Source organism: Octopus sinensis, linkage group LG24 (genome assembly GCF_006345805.1).
Source record: "Octopus sinensis linkage group LG24, ASM634580v1, whole genome shotgun sequence".
Lineage (NCBI taxonomy): Eukaryota > Metazoa > Mollusca > Cephalopoda > Octopoda > Octopodidae > Octopus > Octopus sinensis.
Window position 1 is genome coordinate 2,353,000 of NC_043020.1, and position 19,323 is coordinate 2,372,322.

The window sequence follows — 19,323 nt, forward strand, 5'->3', positions numbered from 1 at the left end:
AAAGAAAAACAAATAAATAAATGCATCAATGTAAGAAATCTCTGCATCCTCTTCCTTGTATTCTTTAATTTCTAACTCAAATTTCTAATCCCACCTTATGTTATAAAGGGATGGTCATCTGGTTATCTTCCTTGTATTAACAATCATAGCCAGAGGACATTACATCATCATCATCATCATCGTTTAACGCCTGCTTTCCACACACACAACAAGCTTCCATAAAGCTTCTGTCTATGGTATTACTCCTATAAGGCTTGATCGGCTGAGGTTATAGTAAAAGCCCCCTGCCCAAGGTGCAACATAGTGGGACTGAACCCAGAATCATGTGGTTGCAACGTCACCTCCTTAACCACACAGCCGTTCCTGATAAGAAGAAGACAAATTGTAACATGTTGACTTCAGAAATTTACAGAAAGACTAGCAACAACAACAGTCACTCTTTGATGTGCCATTGAATGTATGTGTGTAGAGAGGAAATGATTGTGTTATTTCTGATTATTTTTGTTATCCTATATTTCAATAATATCTTTAATAATAATAATACTAATAATAATAATAATAATAATAATAATAATAATAATAATAATAACCATCACCATCATCAGTGCTGCTATCTCAATTTTTACTATTATATTATTATTATTATTATTATTATTATTATCATCATCATCATCATATCATCATCATCAAAATGGCAAGCAGGCACAATTGTCTTTCATTGGTCTTCATGTTCTGAGTTCAAATGCCACCAGGGTTGACTTTGCCTTTCATCCCTTCAGGTGTCGATAAATCAAGTACCAGTGAAACACTGCGGTCAATGTAATCGCCTAGTCCCCCTCCCTACAAATTTCAGGCCTTGCACCTATAGTAGAAAGGATCATTATTATTATTATTATTATTATTAAGGATGGAGAGGGAAGTGTTGTCTTCTAACCAGTTTGCCGAAAGGTGGAAGAAAGTGGCAAGGAAAGGAAACGGAAAAAGGCACCTGCACCAAAAATCAGGGTACCCATGGTTTTTCATGGGGATTTTCCATGAGCAGTCCTTGAACATCTCCCCCCCTATTGAGGAATACACATTCCTGATCTACCTCTTTTTTCTTTTGATATTTTATTAGTCCTGCTTACAGGCAAAACCCTCACGACTACACACACATTCACACACACACACACGCATACACACACACATTTTTTTTTGTTTTGCCCTGTGCTGTCCATAATGTTTTTCTTCATGGAAACCCTTGTGGCAAATATAAAGAAATCATCATCATTATTATTATTATTATTATTATCATTATTAATGTTGTTGTTATTGTCGTCGTCGTCATCATCACAACTACTACTGCTGCTGCAGCAACTATTACTGCTTTTCTACCATGATTACTATTATCATAATTACAATTACCATAATTACGATTATTATTATTATTATTATAATTATTATTATTATAATCATTATTATTATTGTTATGATTATTATCATTATTATTATTGTTATGATTATTGTTATTGTTATTACTGCTGTTGTTGAAATAAATAACATTAATATTCACAAACATAACTTTAATCAATTATGTTTGTTTGATTGTTTGATTTTCTTGTTTATATTTTATCTTCATATTTATTTATTTATTTATTGGATTTTGAACTCTGACATCGGCTTAATATGATACAAAATTGAAATTTCCAATGTTTTTTAAAATATAGATCACTTCAACATATATACATATATATATACACACACATATATATATAGATACACACACATACATATATGCATACATACATATATATATAAATAAATATACACATACATATATCTATATATATACGCACACAAACATATATGTACATAAATATATATATACACACACACATATATATATATACATATAATTATGTATATATTTGTATATATATTATATATACATATATATATATGTGTGTGTGTGTATGTATGAATATATGTATGTATGCATGTGTGCATATGTATACGAGGTCTTATCAATAAGTATCCGGACTGTTGCCATAGTAAAGAAGCTCAAGCATGCAGACTGAAGCATCTTTATCAAAAATTGACCTTGAACTCTGCTGTGCATGCGCACTAAGTTTTAATGTTCTAGCTCACTTCTGCTTTTTACAGCAGTGCTTGGAAGGAAGGTGTGTAGCATGTGATCCTTGCATTGACCATCAAAGAGAAAATTGCCATGGCGATACCTGCTCAGAATCCTACACAAAGTTGCTGAAAGTGTATGGAGAGGAGTGTATGAGCTGCACACAAGTGTACGAGTGCTTCAGAGTTTCCAAGATGGCCAAAAAAATGTGAATATAAATTATATATATATATATAGAGAGAGAGAGAGAGAGAGATAAAGGGAAAGTTTACAAAAATAAACAAAAGACGAAGGCAGGTGGAGTACAAACAAACAAATGTATTAGTATAGCACTCAGGAATAGAAATAGAAAAAGTCTTTTACGTTTCGAGCCTACGCTCTTCGACAGAAAGATACACAGAAAGAAAGAAACAAGGAGAGAGAGAAACAAGAAGAGAAACAAGGAGAGAAAAAAGGAGAGAAAAAATGCGTGTAGGAGCTAACGATCTATCATGTACAGTGGGCTTCTTTCTGTCTCTGCCTACCAAATCTACTCACAAGGCTTTGGTCAACCTGAGGTTATAATAGAAGGCACTTTCCAAAGTGCCGTGCAGTGGGACTGAACCCAGAACCATGTAGTTGGGAAGCAAACTTCTTACCACACAGCCACGCCTGCATATATCTTGTAATGTTTATCTTTTAATTATGCTGTGTCAATATTTAAGAAGTAAAACGGCCTTAAAAACATTTACTTGCATTTCTTATATAGAATTTCTTTGGGAAACAGTCTATTTAATTTTTTAATTATACTATGTGAGAATGGCTATTCTGGGATAAAATAAGAAAAGCTGATTAAAGCATTTGTTTACAGTTTTGAAATGGAGTTTAAATGAGAAATATATTATCACATTAATTATTTGTATTATAGAAATGTTACATTTCTAAATATCTCAGAGAGATATAAGCAGTAGTGGTACGATAGAGCGGTTGTATACTGTCAACTTAACGTAACAGTCCCATAAAGGGAATCACACCACCGGTATTTAGCCCTAGGAAGCATCAACGCTTCCTGTCGGCCTTGACACATTTCCTGTGTCCTTATGTTTACAAGGGGGAGATAAGCACCCCCACCCAGCTAAGCCTGCATCCAGAGACTAGTTTCTGAGTTTTTGCTCATCATCAGTCTGGAGTAGCATGGCTTGCTAGCTGCAGATGCTTGTCTAGACCTTGTAAACATATATAATAATTCCAGTGAAATAAATCCACTGATCACAAAAACAGAAATATTACATTTCTAAATATCTGAGAGAGATATAAGCAGTGGTGGTATGATAGAGCAGTTGTATATTTCACTGGAATTATTATATGTTCACAAGGCCTAGACAAGCATCTGCAGCTAGCAAGCCATGCTACTCCATATGTAGTACATATATATATATATATATGTACCAGGGGAAAACATTTTTATTTTGCTTCAATAAACTCAGTCTGATCCATTCAAACACAGAAAAGTGGATGTTAAAATGCTATACATACATACATACACACACACACATATACACACACACACACACACACACACACACACACACACACACACACACACACACACATATGGATGGATGGATGGATGAGTGCTTGTGTGTGTGCATGTGCATGCACTCGTGTCAGTGTGTTTGACCCTCCCACTGTTTGGCAATCGGTGTTGGTCTGTTCACCTCCTTATAACTTAGCAGTTTGGCAAAAGACAAATGATAGGATAAGTCCCAGACTGAAAAGGGAAAGTAAATAATGGAACCAATTTGTTTGACTAAAACCCTTTAAAAGCACTGCTGCAGCATGGCAGCAGTCCAATGATGGAAACAAGTGAAAGAAGCTAGGTATATATCTGCTGCATCTTTTGAGATTAAACTGTAACAAAGTGAAGCCTTATATCAGCAAATGCAAAAGCCCAGCCAAAAGCTGATCACAATTCAGCTTTGTAATTGCTTGGTGTGTTTACACTTGTTTTGAAATAAAAGAAAGAAAATATTTGACGTTGGCAGAATTTATTGAATGCAAGAATTCAGCAGAGAAACTGTTTAAATTTTCACTTACGTTTTCAATGTCAATACACGTCTGTTGTTATTTTTCTACTTTTCAAACACTCCTTTACGCAACCCCACATACTACGGCCCTCTGCCATCCACAACGTTTACTGTGAACCCTTAGTGGTGAATAAAGAAAGCGGTGTTGCTTTTGTTATCATTATTATTGTTGTTGTTGTGTTGTTGTTGTTGTTGTTGTTGATATTAACCCTTTAGTGTTCAGATTATTCTATCAAACATAATGCCTATTGATTCCCATTGATTTGAATTAATCATGCATTATCTCATATCTTCAAGATCTTGATGGTGTAATCACTTAATGTAGAATAACATTGTAGGGTAGGTGTGAGAGCCTGGATCTGGTCAGTTTGAACATAAAACAGATTAACTATTTTGGCCGGATATGGCTGGTTTAAATACTAAAGGGTTAAGGTGACAAGCTGGCAGAGTGGTTAGCACACTGGGCAAAATGCTTAGCAGCATTTCATCCGTCTTTACATTCTGAGTTCAAGTTCCGCTGAGGTCGACTTGGCCTTTCATTCTTTTGAGGTCGATGAAATAAATACCAATTACGCACTGGGATCAACATAATCGACTAGCCCCACCCCCAAAATTTCAGGCTTTGAGTTTTCTTGAATTTATTCAAAGGTGGGTGAAAGTTACAAAAATGGCAAGAGTGGATGGTACTTCTCTGAGTGTAGACCTGTGAGTCGGAGAGAAGGAATTGGAAGGGGCACTTGCTCTTGGTGTTCAGGGAAATCCAGGACAGTGGGGTTCCTTGATTATCCCTAGAGGTCATCCTGTATGAGGAGGGCTACATCTTCCATTGTATACCATGTATACTTAGATTTTTTTTTGTTATCTAATTATTTTACAATTTCATTATATGTAAACCCCAACATTTTATGTCAGTCTTTGTATTGTTTCCCTCATCCTTCGCCCTGGTGGCAAATAAATAAAATCATCATCATCATCATTATTATTATTATTATTATTATTATTATTATTATTATTATTATGAGTGTGATATTTTCTTCTTTCAGTTTTGTTTCCATTTCTTGCCGAGTGTCTACCAACACCTAGGGCAAAGAAACTCACTCTACACATTTGTAGGTCATTAAAATACATACAGCAGATATTTCATTTACGAAGACATGTGGTAGGAAAAAAAAGGAGGGAAGAAAGAAAGAAAGAAAGAAAGAAAGAAAGAAAGAAAGAAGGAAAACAAAAAATAGAACAGAAAAAATGAAAAAAATGGAAAAGGGGGAAAAGTTTTTAAAAATTCACAGCAACAATGATCTCAATACATGTGACATATCAGTTAAAACAATCTTTTGCACTTCCTGCATTGATGGTAAGCCAGGGGTCATTCTCAAATAATTTTCAGTTCCTTTTTTTTTATCATTCCAAGTGCTCTTACAATCACTGGTATTGTAACCATCTTCTGATGCCACATTTTTCTGACTTCAATCAGCAAATCTTTATATTTTCTGAGCTTGTCAAATTCTTTTCTCAAGATATTATGATCGCAAGGAACGCTTATGTCAATCAATAAACAGATTTTATCGTTTTGGTCTTTCACAACAATATCTGGTTTATTACCATTGATGTTTCTCTATCTACTTGAAAGCGTTAAATTTTCTCCCTCAGTTACAGCCTCAGGGTGGTGCTTATACCATTTGTCAGAAGTTTTGACTTTATAACGCTGACATATTAACCAGTGTAGATATTGGCCAACTTTGTCATGTCTTGATTTATACTCTACAGGTGCTAAAACCGTACTCCCAGAAATTAGGTGGTCCACTGTTTCAATCCCATCATTGCAGTATCGGCACTTTGGGTCTACTCCATTTTACATCACAGAAGCTTGGTAGTTCCATGCCAATAAGCTCTGATCTTAAGCAGCTGAGATAAAGCCTTTGCTCTCTGCCTTTAGCCCTGAGCTCTATGGCCACTAATGGGTGTGCTTCTGGTCTACATCAGCTTGTTTGCTAAGGGCCACATATTTGCTATGCAGAGGTTTTTGTTCAAATGCTTTTTTCATTGCCATTGATTTCACCTTCTTCGCAACAACAGTTGCTGCACTTCCATCATACTGTTCCACCTGGGTATTATTGCTTGGAAACATGTGAGGATTCATGAAAGAAGGGGAATCTGCCTTACCGAATTTCCAACACATGCAAGCATGGGAAAATGGACACCAAAAGGATGATGTATCTTTCATCATTCACATGTTTCTGAGGCCATACTGGAGCACTGACTAGAAGAATTTTTAGTCAAATGAATGGAACCCAGTACTTATGCTCTTTTTTAAAAAAAGCATGGTACTTATTCTATCTGTCTCTTTTTGTTGAAACCCCAAGTAATGGGGATGTAAACACACCAACACCACTTGGCAAGCAGTAGTGGATGTTAAATACGGATATGAAGACACACACACACATATATGACACACTTCTTTCATTAAAAAAAAGCTTAAGTACTGGGTTCCATTCACTTGACTAAAATTTCTTCAAGTCAGTGCTCCAGTATGGCCTCAGTCTAATGACTGAAACAAGCAAATGATAAAAGATACATCATTCTTTTGGTATCCGTTTTCCCATGCTTGCATCTGTTGGGAATTTGTTAAATACACTCACAAGGCCTTCAGTGGTCTGACACTATAGAAGAAACTTATTCAAGGTTCCACACAGTGGGACTGAACCCAGAACCATACAGTTGGAAACCAAGCTTATTACCACATAGCTACAAACACATCGTAACTGAAAGGCTTCAATCTGCAATACTCAGAGTTACTCCCTTCCTAAGTATCAGCTGGTGAACTGATTCTAACAGTTTACCAGCTGACGAGTGGAAACAAGAGACCCTGGGTATTGGAAACCAGAGCCTTTCAATTGGAATGTATTAAAGAACACCCTACATTGGTATTGAGTCCTGTAATTTATTGCTTCTGGTGAATCAACAGAGATTTATATATACACACACAAACACACATATGTCCATATCTTATACGTGTATTTTCCATTCATCTTTTTATTATTTTTCTGTTTAAATTTTGAAATTTAAATATACATACATACATATATATAACTCATACACACACACACATATATATATATATATTAGTCATACACACAAAAACACACACATATATATATATATATATAATACTCATACACACACACACATATATATATATGCATAACATGCACACAAACACACACACACACGTAGTTATTGATTTACTGGTGTATTTAGTAGTTAGCAGAATTATTTAAATTGCTAATCTCGTTAATCTGTCTGTTGAGAAATCAAACACTGGTAGGATAGGGGAAGTGTGGGGGGAGGGAGCAGAGGGTGAGGCGGGGGGGGGACCAAGACAAAAAAAAATCTCAAAAACAAACACAACAGCCAAGATCTAAAACAAAAAAAAAAGAAAAGAAAAACAAAAAAAAAAAATAACAAAAAGTATAAACACCGAACAAAAATAAAAAAAAAAATTGGAGTTTACTACAATTGCATTCTGCAAAAAGAAAAGTTGACAAAATCATCAAAAAAAAAAACCACTATTACAAAATGTAAAGATATAAAAACAAAAAAACCCGCTGGTCTACATCAGATTAATGTCATGTTTTTCTACTTTATATTTGCTTTGGTGAATTGTCAGCATTAAATATTTCATCATTTTTTGTCATTCTCTATTTTACTCTCATCTACTACTACTACTACTATTACTACTACTACAATTGCTACTAGTACTACTGTTATCATTATTGTTACTATTATTAATATCATTATTATGATTACTACTACTACTACTACTACAATTATTATTATTATCATCATCATTATTATCACTACTACTACTACTACTACTACTACTACTACTGAGGTAGTGAGCTGGCTGTATCGTCAACACATTGGATGAAATGCTTAGCAGTATTTCGCCTGTCGCTACGTTCTGAGTTCAAATTCCGCCGAGGTCGACTTTGCCTTTCATCCTTTCGGGTTTAATAAATTAAGTACCAGTTGAATACTGAGGTTGATGTAATCAACTATCTCCTCCGCAAAATTACTGCCCTTGTGGCAAAATTTGAATTTTTTATTATCATCATTATTATTATCATCAATATTATTATTATTATTATTATTATTATTATTATTATTATTATCGTACTCCCACCCCATTTCTTTACCATTATATCATATGTAAACTCCCTAGTCGTTATGTCTATCTTTCAACTATCCCCCTCATCCTTCACCCTGGTGGCAAAGAAAAGAAATTATTATTATTATTATTATATTATTATTATTATTATTATTATTATTATCATCATTATCATTATTATTATGATTAGTATTATTCAGTAGTCTTATTTTTATCACATGCTTTCTCTGCACTACTGAACGCAGCTCTTTGTGCCTTGGGGATGTGCTATGGTTTGTTGTGCGCTTTTATTTTCACTGTATTGAAAGTGTTTTACGTAGGATGTGTGCAGTGCCCAGTAGTGCTATTTTTTGTATGCTTTATACATTTGTGAATCCTTGTGTTTTTGTACTGCATTCATCTGAATGTCTTTTGTATCATACCTAATGTTTCCATTTTTAGGTTCCACATTCGAGTTACCTCCAGTTCCAGGTCTCTGTATTTTGAAAGTTTCTCTGTTTCTTTTAGAGAAACACTGTCATCTGTTGGTATTGATACAGCGATTAGAAAGCATTTTATTATTATTATCGAGTGAGATAGCAGTGCATGCCATCAAAATGACACTGGGGTAAAATATTTTTTTTTAACATGAATTTAGAGGAACATATTAACCAGATGGTTTTCTGTTCAGTTCCATGTCACAGCTAACTGCATCAATTAGTATTCAACGTCTCTGACTCCTATTAGTTGTCACTCACACTGTAAATTCCACTGATGGGTAATTCTGTGTCTGCTTCACCAGATTGTAATATTATCTGGAGTGTATATTAGCAATAATTATAACAATATAGAATATGAAGACTCGCTCATCCTCAAAATTTATATCCCTTTCTTTTACAATTTCATGCAGCATATTTTTATGTCATCATGACCTACACAGGTTTCCATTGCAGTGAGAATGGACAGCTGCACATGCAACTGGGTATAATTTTCTGCACAGCTTCATTCAGGTCTGGCCACCAGCTGGTTTCAAAGCAAACTGGCTGGTGGACAGACCCTGAATGAAGCTGCACAGAAAATCAGGCCCAGCTACATGTAAAACTGCCCATACTTCATGTAACAGAAACACATGTAGGTTGTAATAACATAAACATATGAAGTAAGAAATTGTAAAATAAAGGGATATAAATTTTGAGGATGAACAAGTCTCCATATTCTATATATATATATATATATTATATATATATATATATATATATAATAATTATTTGAGGAATACTATTCCTAACTTACAGGGAAAAATTCGATTTAGAAATACTAAATCAAATTTCACAAAATATAATATATATATATATATATATATATATAAATTAGAAAAAAAAACACCTTTTATCAATTCAAAATGAACAATTAAATTACACCATCTAGAAAATAACGAAATACGCGTCATTATTCTACCAAATATATACGTTTTTATTATTATTTTGCAATTTACTTAATCATCGGTATATTATTGTTATTTTAATTTTAATATTTCTATTATATGTAATTTTCTAGATGGTGTAATTTAATTGTTCATTTTGAATTGATAAAAGGTGTTTTTTTCTAATTTTTTATATAAATATATATATATATACTATATGTATATATATATGTACAATTAAATAAGGGTAGAAATTGATATTAATCAATTAAAATCAGTGGCCTAACATATTTTTAAAAAATCCAAAGATTTTTTTTTTTTACATACAAAATTTAGAGGACTGACCACTAAAAGTAGACAGCCTATAATGCTAGATATAGACATCAAAATCAACATTTTCCACGAAGAATGTGTTCTCAAGAAAAAATTTCAGTAAAAAACCAAAGTGTAAAAATGTACAGACTATTCTTTAAAATGCTTGGATTTCTCCTAAGCAGGTGGGAAACCAAAAACTATCTTTTTATCCTTTTTGTTTATGTTCTGCGGAACAATTCATTACCCACAGTAATCACTTCAAAGGAAATAGTAAAAATTTAAAAAATAATAATCTAATGGTTTTGTTTCATTAGAAAGACTGTGGCTAGAACTGGTCTTTTCCTGAAGATTACAAAGAAAAACAGTTTCAAATTCTTACAGCATTCAGGTACAAATTCATTTGATTTTTATTGCTGTTGTAATTGTTGTCAGAATCATTTCGCTTTTGGAAATAGAACTATCCAATTCATAATCACACACCTGATTTTTATGTTCACTGTTTATTTTACTAGATTTTTCCGTTTCTATTCAAAAATTCTTTGACTTCCAACTCACTGCTCGACGACACGAAACTGGTATCCATTTTTATGTCCACAGCGAAAAATTTCAGAGAATCAAAGAAGCAAAATATGACAGAAAATTTCCATAAACTCATAGAACTCAGAGATCATGCAAAATAGTGTTGGATGGCTGTGTGGTAAGTAGCTTGCTTATGAACCACAAGGTTCCGGGTTCAGTCCCACTGCAAGGCACCTTTGGCAAGTGTCTTCTACTATAGCCTTGAGCTGACCAAAGCCTTGTGAGTGGATTTGGTAGACAGAAACTGAAAGAAGCCTGTTGTACATATGTATATGTGTGTGTGTGTGTGTGTGTGTGTGTTTGTGTGTCTCTGTTTGTCCCACCAACATCGCTTGGCAGCCAATGCTGGTGTGTTTACATCCCCATAACTTAGCGGTTCGGCCAAAGAGACCGATAGAATAAGTACTAGGCTTATAAAGAATAAGTCCTGAGGTTGATTTGTTCGACTAAAGGCGGCGCTCCAGCATGGCCACAGTCAAATGATTGAAACAAGTAAAAGATAAAAGATAGTCGATGTTGAAATCAGGATTTGTCTAATATGTCAGTGCGTCTTTTATGCCATCGAATACAATTAAATTCTACCCCCCGGCCTCTCTCTCTCTCTCCCTCTCTCTCTCTCTCTCTCTCTTACCTTCATTGGAATTCCTGTTACAGTGGTCGAAGACAAGTTGTAGTACTGCTGAACCAATGCTGCGAGTTTGTTGTACAGGATACGACCGGCCTGAGTCACGTGAACCTCCACCGACAGTTGTGGAGACACCTGTAAGATACACATATGTATATTTATTGTGTGAATGTGTATATGTGTGTGTGTGTGTGTGTGTGTGTGTGTGTGTGTCTGAGAAATTATGATAAACATGAGATACAGTTTGTATCATTTGTTCTCTACATATGTTTCACCATTGTGAGTATTTGCATCCTCTGCAGTGGTCTTCATAAGGTAAGAGGATGCTAAGCCACAACGGTTCTTCAGAAGAACACTTCATTACATTATGTTTAGATACATCAAATGCTTTAACATATATATATATATATATATACTTTATTTAAAAGCAGCAGAAATATAACAAAAGCTGTTACTCGGAGTTTCACATTCCCGTACGTCAGAGTAAAACTGTCTGACGAATGGGAACGTGAAACTCTGAGTAACAGCTTTTGCTATATTTCTGCTGCTTTTAAATAAAGCATATTACTCTACCTCTGGTATTTGAGTACTCTTTTTTCCACCTTGTTTCACATTTATGTGCTTACTCCGGTATATATATATACACATATATACACACATTGTTTGTAGTGGTGTACACATTTTATAAATAGTATTTATGCAAATGCTGACTACTTTCATTGTTATTATGTTAAACTGTCGTATGTCCAAATTTGACCAAATGCATTGTCTTCAATATTTATTTTTGCTTGTAATATCCGGGGTTTTTTTCGTCAAACTATCACATCTCCAGCAGCTTCAGATGCCAAGATATCAAAAATTGTCAAAGTGTAGCACAACAGTTATGCTATGCAATGGTGAACCTATTTTTTCGTTTTCTGAAAAAGCAACATTTTGGACTTACGACACTTTTGCATAATAGCAACAGTATATATACATCATCATCATCGTTTAACATCCGTTTTCCATGCTAGCATGGGTTGGACGGTTCGACCAGGGTCTGGGAAGCCAGGAGGCTGCACCAGGCTCCAGTCTGATCTGACAGTGTTTCTACAGCTGGATGCCCTTCCTAATGCCAACCACTCCATGAGTGTAGTGGGTGCTTTTTACGTGCCACCAGCATGGAAGCCTGTCAGGGCAGTGCTGGTATTGGCCACGTTCAGATGTTGGTGGGTACCTCAGTATGGCATAGATCACCCAGATACACCAACACAGTAGCCCACCAAACAGCAGCATCAACAACAACAACAGTAAAACTGACAAGGGTTAAATGAATTTGTCATGTTGGTTTGGTATTTGTTTGTGGATTAAGTAATTTAAGATACTTTGTGTATGAGACATTGTGGCACAGCTGTTTCGGTGCAGCTGCAGCCGACATTTTAACAACTCTTTCATTTCAATGCTTCTCTCATTCTGCCCCCTCTTTCCTCTCTCTCCTTTCTTTCCTCTGTCTCCTTTCCTCCCTCTTTCCCCTTCTCTCTCTCTCACCTTTCTTTCCTGTCTCCCTTCCTCCCTCTTTCCCCTTCTCCCTCTCTTTCTCCCTCCCTCTCTCTCTCCTTTCTTTCCTTTGTCTCCCTTCCTCCCTCTTTCCCCTTCTCCTTCCCTTTCTCTCTCCTTTCTTTCCTGTCTCCCTTCCTCCCTCTTTCCCTCACATTACCTTTATCTCCCTTCCCCTCCTTCCCTCCCTCTTCCTCCCTCTCTCTCTATCTCCCTCTTTCGCTCCTTCCCTCTTTCCCTCTCTCCACTTTTCCATCTGTCCCACACCATCCCCCTCTCACTCCTTCTTTCAGTCTGTACACATGAGATGGAAAGAGTTTCTGCCAATCATGTACAATTAATGAATTATAATCTCTCTCTTTCTCTCTCTCTCTCTCCTTCTATCATTATGTGTATATTTTTGCATGCATGTGTGTGAGTGTGTTTGTCTCCAGTGCCAAAAACAACCGCCACCAAAACAGGCTCTATGTCCAGTCAGCCATGCCAGATCATTAGCATCCAAAGAGCTGCACCCAATCATATCATTCCGAGATTCTTCCACCATATTCCAACTTCGCTGTGTTTGCATCTTAGCGCCAGCCACAATGGAAAACTAAAGACCAACTCTTAAGCAGCGTTTACCCATCAAGCAAAAACTCTGGGAACCAGCGACCTCAATGGAATTACATACACACATACACAATATACACCTACCTCTTTGAGGGGTTTGTCTGAGAACTTCACTTCATCACCAACTGGAACAATATGCACCAGGACCAGATCACAATGGTTGATCGGCAGAAGTCTGTAAGAAGATGAAACAACAAAGAACATAACAAAACATAACATTAATTAAATAATTAATTAATTTACAATTATAAAGACATATTCTTAATTAATAGTTTTAAAGCGTAAGACAACTATAGTCATAATTGATTTAATTTTCTTTTTGTTTTGTTTTTAAGTCTTCTCAGTCATTAATTTTCTTTGTTTAATTATAGTTACATTATTGCCATCGTTGTTGCTGTTGTTGCTGTTAAGGCGGCCAGCTGGCAGAATCATTATCATGCAGGACAAAATGCTTAGCAACATTTCATCCATCTTCATGATCTAAGTTCAAATTCTGCCACGGTCAACTTGGACTTTCATCTTTGTAGGTTCAATGAAATAAGTACCAGTTACGTACTGGGGTTGATATAATTCACTAGCACTCACGTCCCCCAAGTAGAATTTCATCCACCTTTACATTTCGAGACTGTTCAAATCAGGTTGCCCCCAAAATGTCTAAAAGCATTAGATTTTTTGCGAAAAAGCTAGCGAATGTGTAGGACAAAGACAAAAAAAAAACAGAGAACATGTTACACAATTACAAATAAAAACAACAAGAAAATAACAAGTGCCTTTCGACTTCATCATCATCATAATCATCATCATTTAACATCCGTTTTCCATGCTAGCATGGGTTGGACGGTTCGACCGGGGTCTGGTAGGCCATGGAGGCTGCACCAGGCTCCAGTCTGATCTGGCAGTGTTTCTACAGCTGGATGCCCTTCCTAACGCCAACCACTCCGTGAGTGTAGTGAGTGCTTTTTATGTGCACCGGCACAGGGGCCAGGGGAGGCTGGCAAACGGCCACGATCGGTTGGTGCTTTTACGTGTCACTGACACAGACACCAGTCAGGCGGCGCTGGCATCGGCCACGTTCGGACAGTGCTTTTTACATGTCACCGACACAGGTGTCTTAACTACAATTTCCATTTGATTTTTATTTTGATGTTGGTGTTGACTTATAAAGACGAATCAAATGGAACTGACATGTAGAGAGTGAAAGCCACACACAATGAGCTTCCTTTTAACGATTACATCCACAAGACTTTGATTGGTTCAGGGTTACACTAAAAGAAGACACCCAAAGAGACATGCATGGAGATATGTGGCTTAGTGGTTAGAGTGTTGGATTCATGATTGCAGGATTGTGGTTTCAATCCCTAGGCCAGCAAACACTTCATTTGCTGTCATTCCAATCCACTCAGCTGGCAAAAGTGAGTTATCCTGTGACAGATATCAACATCCCATCCAGGAAGTGGGGTTTACATGTGATAGCAACTGAAAAAACTGGTCCTTTGAATATATATGACTCAGGAAGGATCTCAGCTTCTATTCAAGATGTCATTCAGCACAGAGATAGAACTCTGTAAACACTACAAATATCGGAATATTATATTAAAAAAAAAAATAAATAAAACCTAAATATAGCAGCTATCAAAAACTAGAGATATCACAACATGCTGATATCCTAAATATAGACTCTTTACTACAAGAAACCCCGTTGATTGATACTGTGTGAAAATCAATGACAAGACGATAAAAAAAAATAATGTATATAATGATAACAACAAAGATATCAAGAGAGATACGAGATGAAAGCAGATGAAAATATTTTATCCAAGAAGTCTTCATTTATTAATCAATGATTGCATTTTAGATTTGGTGAGAAACATGAGAAATATATATAATGGTTTTCTTTTATGTGTGCCAGGAGTATATAATGAAATACATAGATATCTAGATTTGTATATGCATATATATATATATATATAAAGTGGTTTCCATTTATGTATACTCCGTGTATAAGATGCAGTACATAGAAATTATATATATATAATTCATAGGAGTGGCTGTGTAGTAAGCAGCTTGCTTACGAACCACATGGTTCCGGGTTCAGTCCCTATGCATGGCACCTTGGGCAAATATCTGCTAATGTAGCCTTGGGCCAACCAAAGTCTTGTAAGTGGATTTGGTAGACAGAAACTGAAAGAAGCTTGTTATGTGTGTGTGTGTGTGTATACATATATAACCCTAACCCCAAAAGGATGAAAAGCAAAGTTGACCTCGGTGGAATTAGAACTCAGAATGCAAAGATGGACGAAATGCCACTAAGCACTTTGTCCAGCATGCTAACGATTCTGCCAGCTTGCCACCTTAACAACAACAACAACAACAATAATAATAATAATAATAATAATAATAATAATAACAATAATAATAATAATAATAAAAATAATAATAAAGCTAATTATAACATTTCTAGCCTAAACACATGTCTACAAATGTTGCAGGTGAGAAATATAGTTGACCCCATTGACTTCAAGACATACAAAGTCCTTCTGCTTAACAAAAACTTCTTCAGAATTTGATTTTAAGATGTGAAAACTTATCACTTTACACTCTGAGCTATTCTGTCCAACACGCTACCAATTCTGACAAAAGTAACAACAACAACAACAATAATAATAATAATAATAATAATAATAACAATAACAATAATAATAATAATAATAATAGCAATATTATCAATGTAAAAAAAAATATCATTACAATAACAATTACGAAAAGTAATTGTTAGAGACATATTAACAATGGAAAACAGATAACAATAATAATAACCAATAATAATTATTATAGAAATAATCATAATAATGATAATATCATTAATAATATCATCAATATACAGCAATAGCAAAAGTGATATCAATATATTTCTCATATATAATATGTATTATCGTAATGGCAGTGCTGTTGGTTATTGCATAATAACAAGAATATTACATATTCTATATATATATATATATATATAAATATATATACACAAATACTTATCTATATGCATATATAAAATTCATTTATATATATATGTGTGTGTGTGTGTATGTGTATGTATGTATGTATTGTGGGGAATATAAAAAAAGAAACTGTGTGTGTGATAATAGCAAAATTGTGAAAATACAAAAACTTGGCAAAAAAATATAATTAAACAAAAAAAACAATTACTATCCATCACATGGAAAGTGATGACGGATAGAAAGACAGACAGATACATGTGTGAAATAAATGGACATGTAGAAGTATGGATATAAATTGTAGAATATATAAAAATAAAGACACCTCTATATGTATATATATATACAAACAGTGTGTGTGTATAATATACACACACACACATATATATAGTAGGCATAATATTTATAACAATATAATATAATATAATATTATATATATACAGACACATACAAATATATATATATAACAGGTATAATATATAACAAAATAATATTAATATATATATATGTGTGTATACAGACACACACACACACATATATATATATCTATAACAGGTAAAATATATAAAAATATAATATAATATAATACAACATGATATATATATATATATATATATATATGGATGATGCAGCAGAAAATGTGATAATAATTTATTTAGAACCAGAACCAAATTTGTCAATCCACCCCACCCCACCCCAACCCCCCAAAATAAGTTGAATATTAAACACACATACATGCAAGTGCATGAGCACATATGTGCATACCTAGCGGACTGGGTTTTTTTTTTACATATTTTATCAGGTTTTCTTTGTTTCTGTTTGCTGGGTTGTTTTTCTTTTTTTTTTTTTTGCATTTTGGGGTTTTTTTTTGCTTTTTGGGGTTTTTTTTTTTTTTTGCTTTTTGTCATTGTCAGGATTAAAAGAAATAAATGAAAAATGATACAAAGTTTGTTATGAAAGGTAAGTGAAGAGAAAATTGATTAGAAAAGACTCAAGTTGTTTATTATCATTATTATTATTATTATTATAATAATAATAATAATAATAATAATATAATAATAATAATAATAATAATAATATCATATTAATCTCTACCACTGCCATCATCATCATCATCGTCAATCATCATCATGCAGGAATTAGGTGTAAAAATGTTAAATAAATGAAAAAGAATAAAAAAATAAAAAACTGATACAAAAAAAAAGAATGAAATAAAAAACAAAATGAAGATGTAAAAAAAAGGCAGATTCTGATTGAGAGAAGAGGAAAAAATGTATTTGGTTTTGAAAGTAATTTTGCCAACCAAACATTATCATCATTCATTTCGTCTAATGTTTTCTGGTTTTATATTAAGATAATATTTATACATTAGTGATGATGTTGGGTGTAGAGCTTGAAGCGTTGGGTTTACAATTGTCAGGTAGAGAGTTCAGTCCTTGGTCAGGGTGACATAGAGCAAAATTGAGTAAGGCACTTTTTTATTGTTTAGTTGCTTTAGTCCATTCAGAGAGAAATAGGTACCTGTGGCAGCTGTGGGGAAAGAAAAATCCTGTAATAGATTAACCCTTTCGATACTGTATTTATTTTGAGATGCTCTGTGTTTCTTTCAATTACTTTAAATATAACAAAGAATTTAGTAAAATAACTTGGTTATCATTCAGCCAGTGTTAGGAACATAAATTGTGACTAAGGTTTGGTGGAAGATTTTTAATTCAAAACCTATGAAAACAACACATTTGTACAACAGAGCCAGAGCCAGTTTCAGTCGGGTTGGTAACGAAAGGGTTAACAAATGATAGTCTTGTATTCTCAGATGTTCAAACTCTTGGAAACCATTCTTGATTCTATGATACAATTTCCTATTCTGAAGGAATCTAAATTGAACAGAGAGATTTTCCTTCAAGATTTTACGTTAAACATATTCTGTACACCAACTTCATCGTAATCATGGTTATTTTACAAAATTCCTTCATTTTCAAAATTAATTGAAACAGGGTGTATTTCAACAAAAATATGACAATAAAAAGGTTAGAAGGATACAAATTAAGCCCTTTCTATCAAAATTTCGTATGAAGTGAATATGGTAGCGTAAGTGTTAAAATGATTTAAATTAAAACATTCCTTCAAAATTTCATAATTTATGTTGCAAACACGAGTTTAATAATGAAAAAGATATTTGTAATGAATTCTTCATTATTTTCGAAATTAATTGAAACAAAAAACTTGTTTTGCAAAAAAATATGGCAAAAAAAATTCCATCAAAATTTTATGCTAATTTATATTTCAAACAGCAGATTGATATAATGACAAAGATATTTCACTAAATTCTGCTTATTTTCATACTTAATTGAAAGAAAGGCAGTGAATTTTGTCAGAAATATGGTAACAAAAGGGTTAAAGTGATCTAAACTGACTCTGGTGAGAACTGAGTATCGTTTTCTCTGGAAAAAACAAAGAGAAAGATTGTGAAAAAAAATTTTTAACAAAGGTCAGAAGAAAAAGGCCACTTCTGTGAGATTTGAACACAAAATTATTTGGGCTGGTTTTTTTTTTGAGGGGGGGGGTTAAAAAAACTAAATGTATTACAAATACATCTTTATTGTATGGGATTTTAACATAATAGTGTCTTGTTTGTGTGTGAGAGGGAGAGAGAGAAATGAAACAAGAAAGAGAGAGAAATATGGAACAAAGAGAAGACATACAAAGAAATGGAACAACATAGAGATAGAGATAATGACAGAGAGAGAGAGAGAGAGAGAGAGAAAGAAGGAGAAAGAGAGCAAGATGGAGAGAGAGAGGCAGACAGAATGACAAAGAGAATCAAGGAGAGAGACAGAGAGAGAGAGAGAAACAGGAAAACAGAAAGAAGCATGAGGAGGTATTAAGTAACAGAGACAGATAACTATAGAGAGAAACAGAG

The 19,323-nt window shown here is 34.1% G+C and overlaps 1 protein-coding gene across 1 annotated transcript in view; it reads right to left on the reverse strand.

Moving 5' to 3' along the window:
• The window catches only part of LOC115224043 (integrator complex subunit 13), a 417,069-nt gene that overhangs the window by 156,366 nt on the left and 241,380 nt on the right, over positions 1-19,323 (reverse strand). Inside the window, exons 5-6 of the mRNA XM_036513075.1 lie at positions 13,498-13,588; positions 11,275-11,403 (exon numbers count right to left, since the gene is read on the reverse strand). Of these exons, the coding sequence (XP_036368968.1) occupies positions 11,275-11,403; positions 13,498-13,588 (220 nt within the window). The remainder of the gene's footprint in view (positions 1-11,274; positions 11,404-13,497; positions 13,589-19,323) is intronic.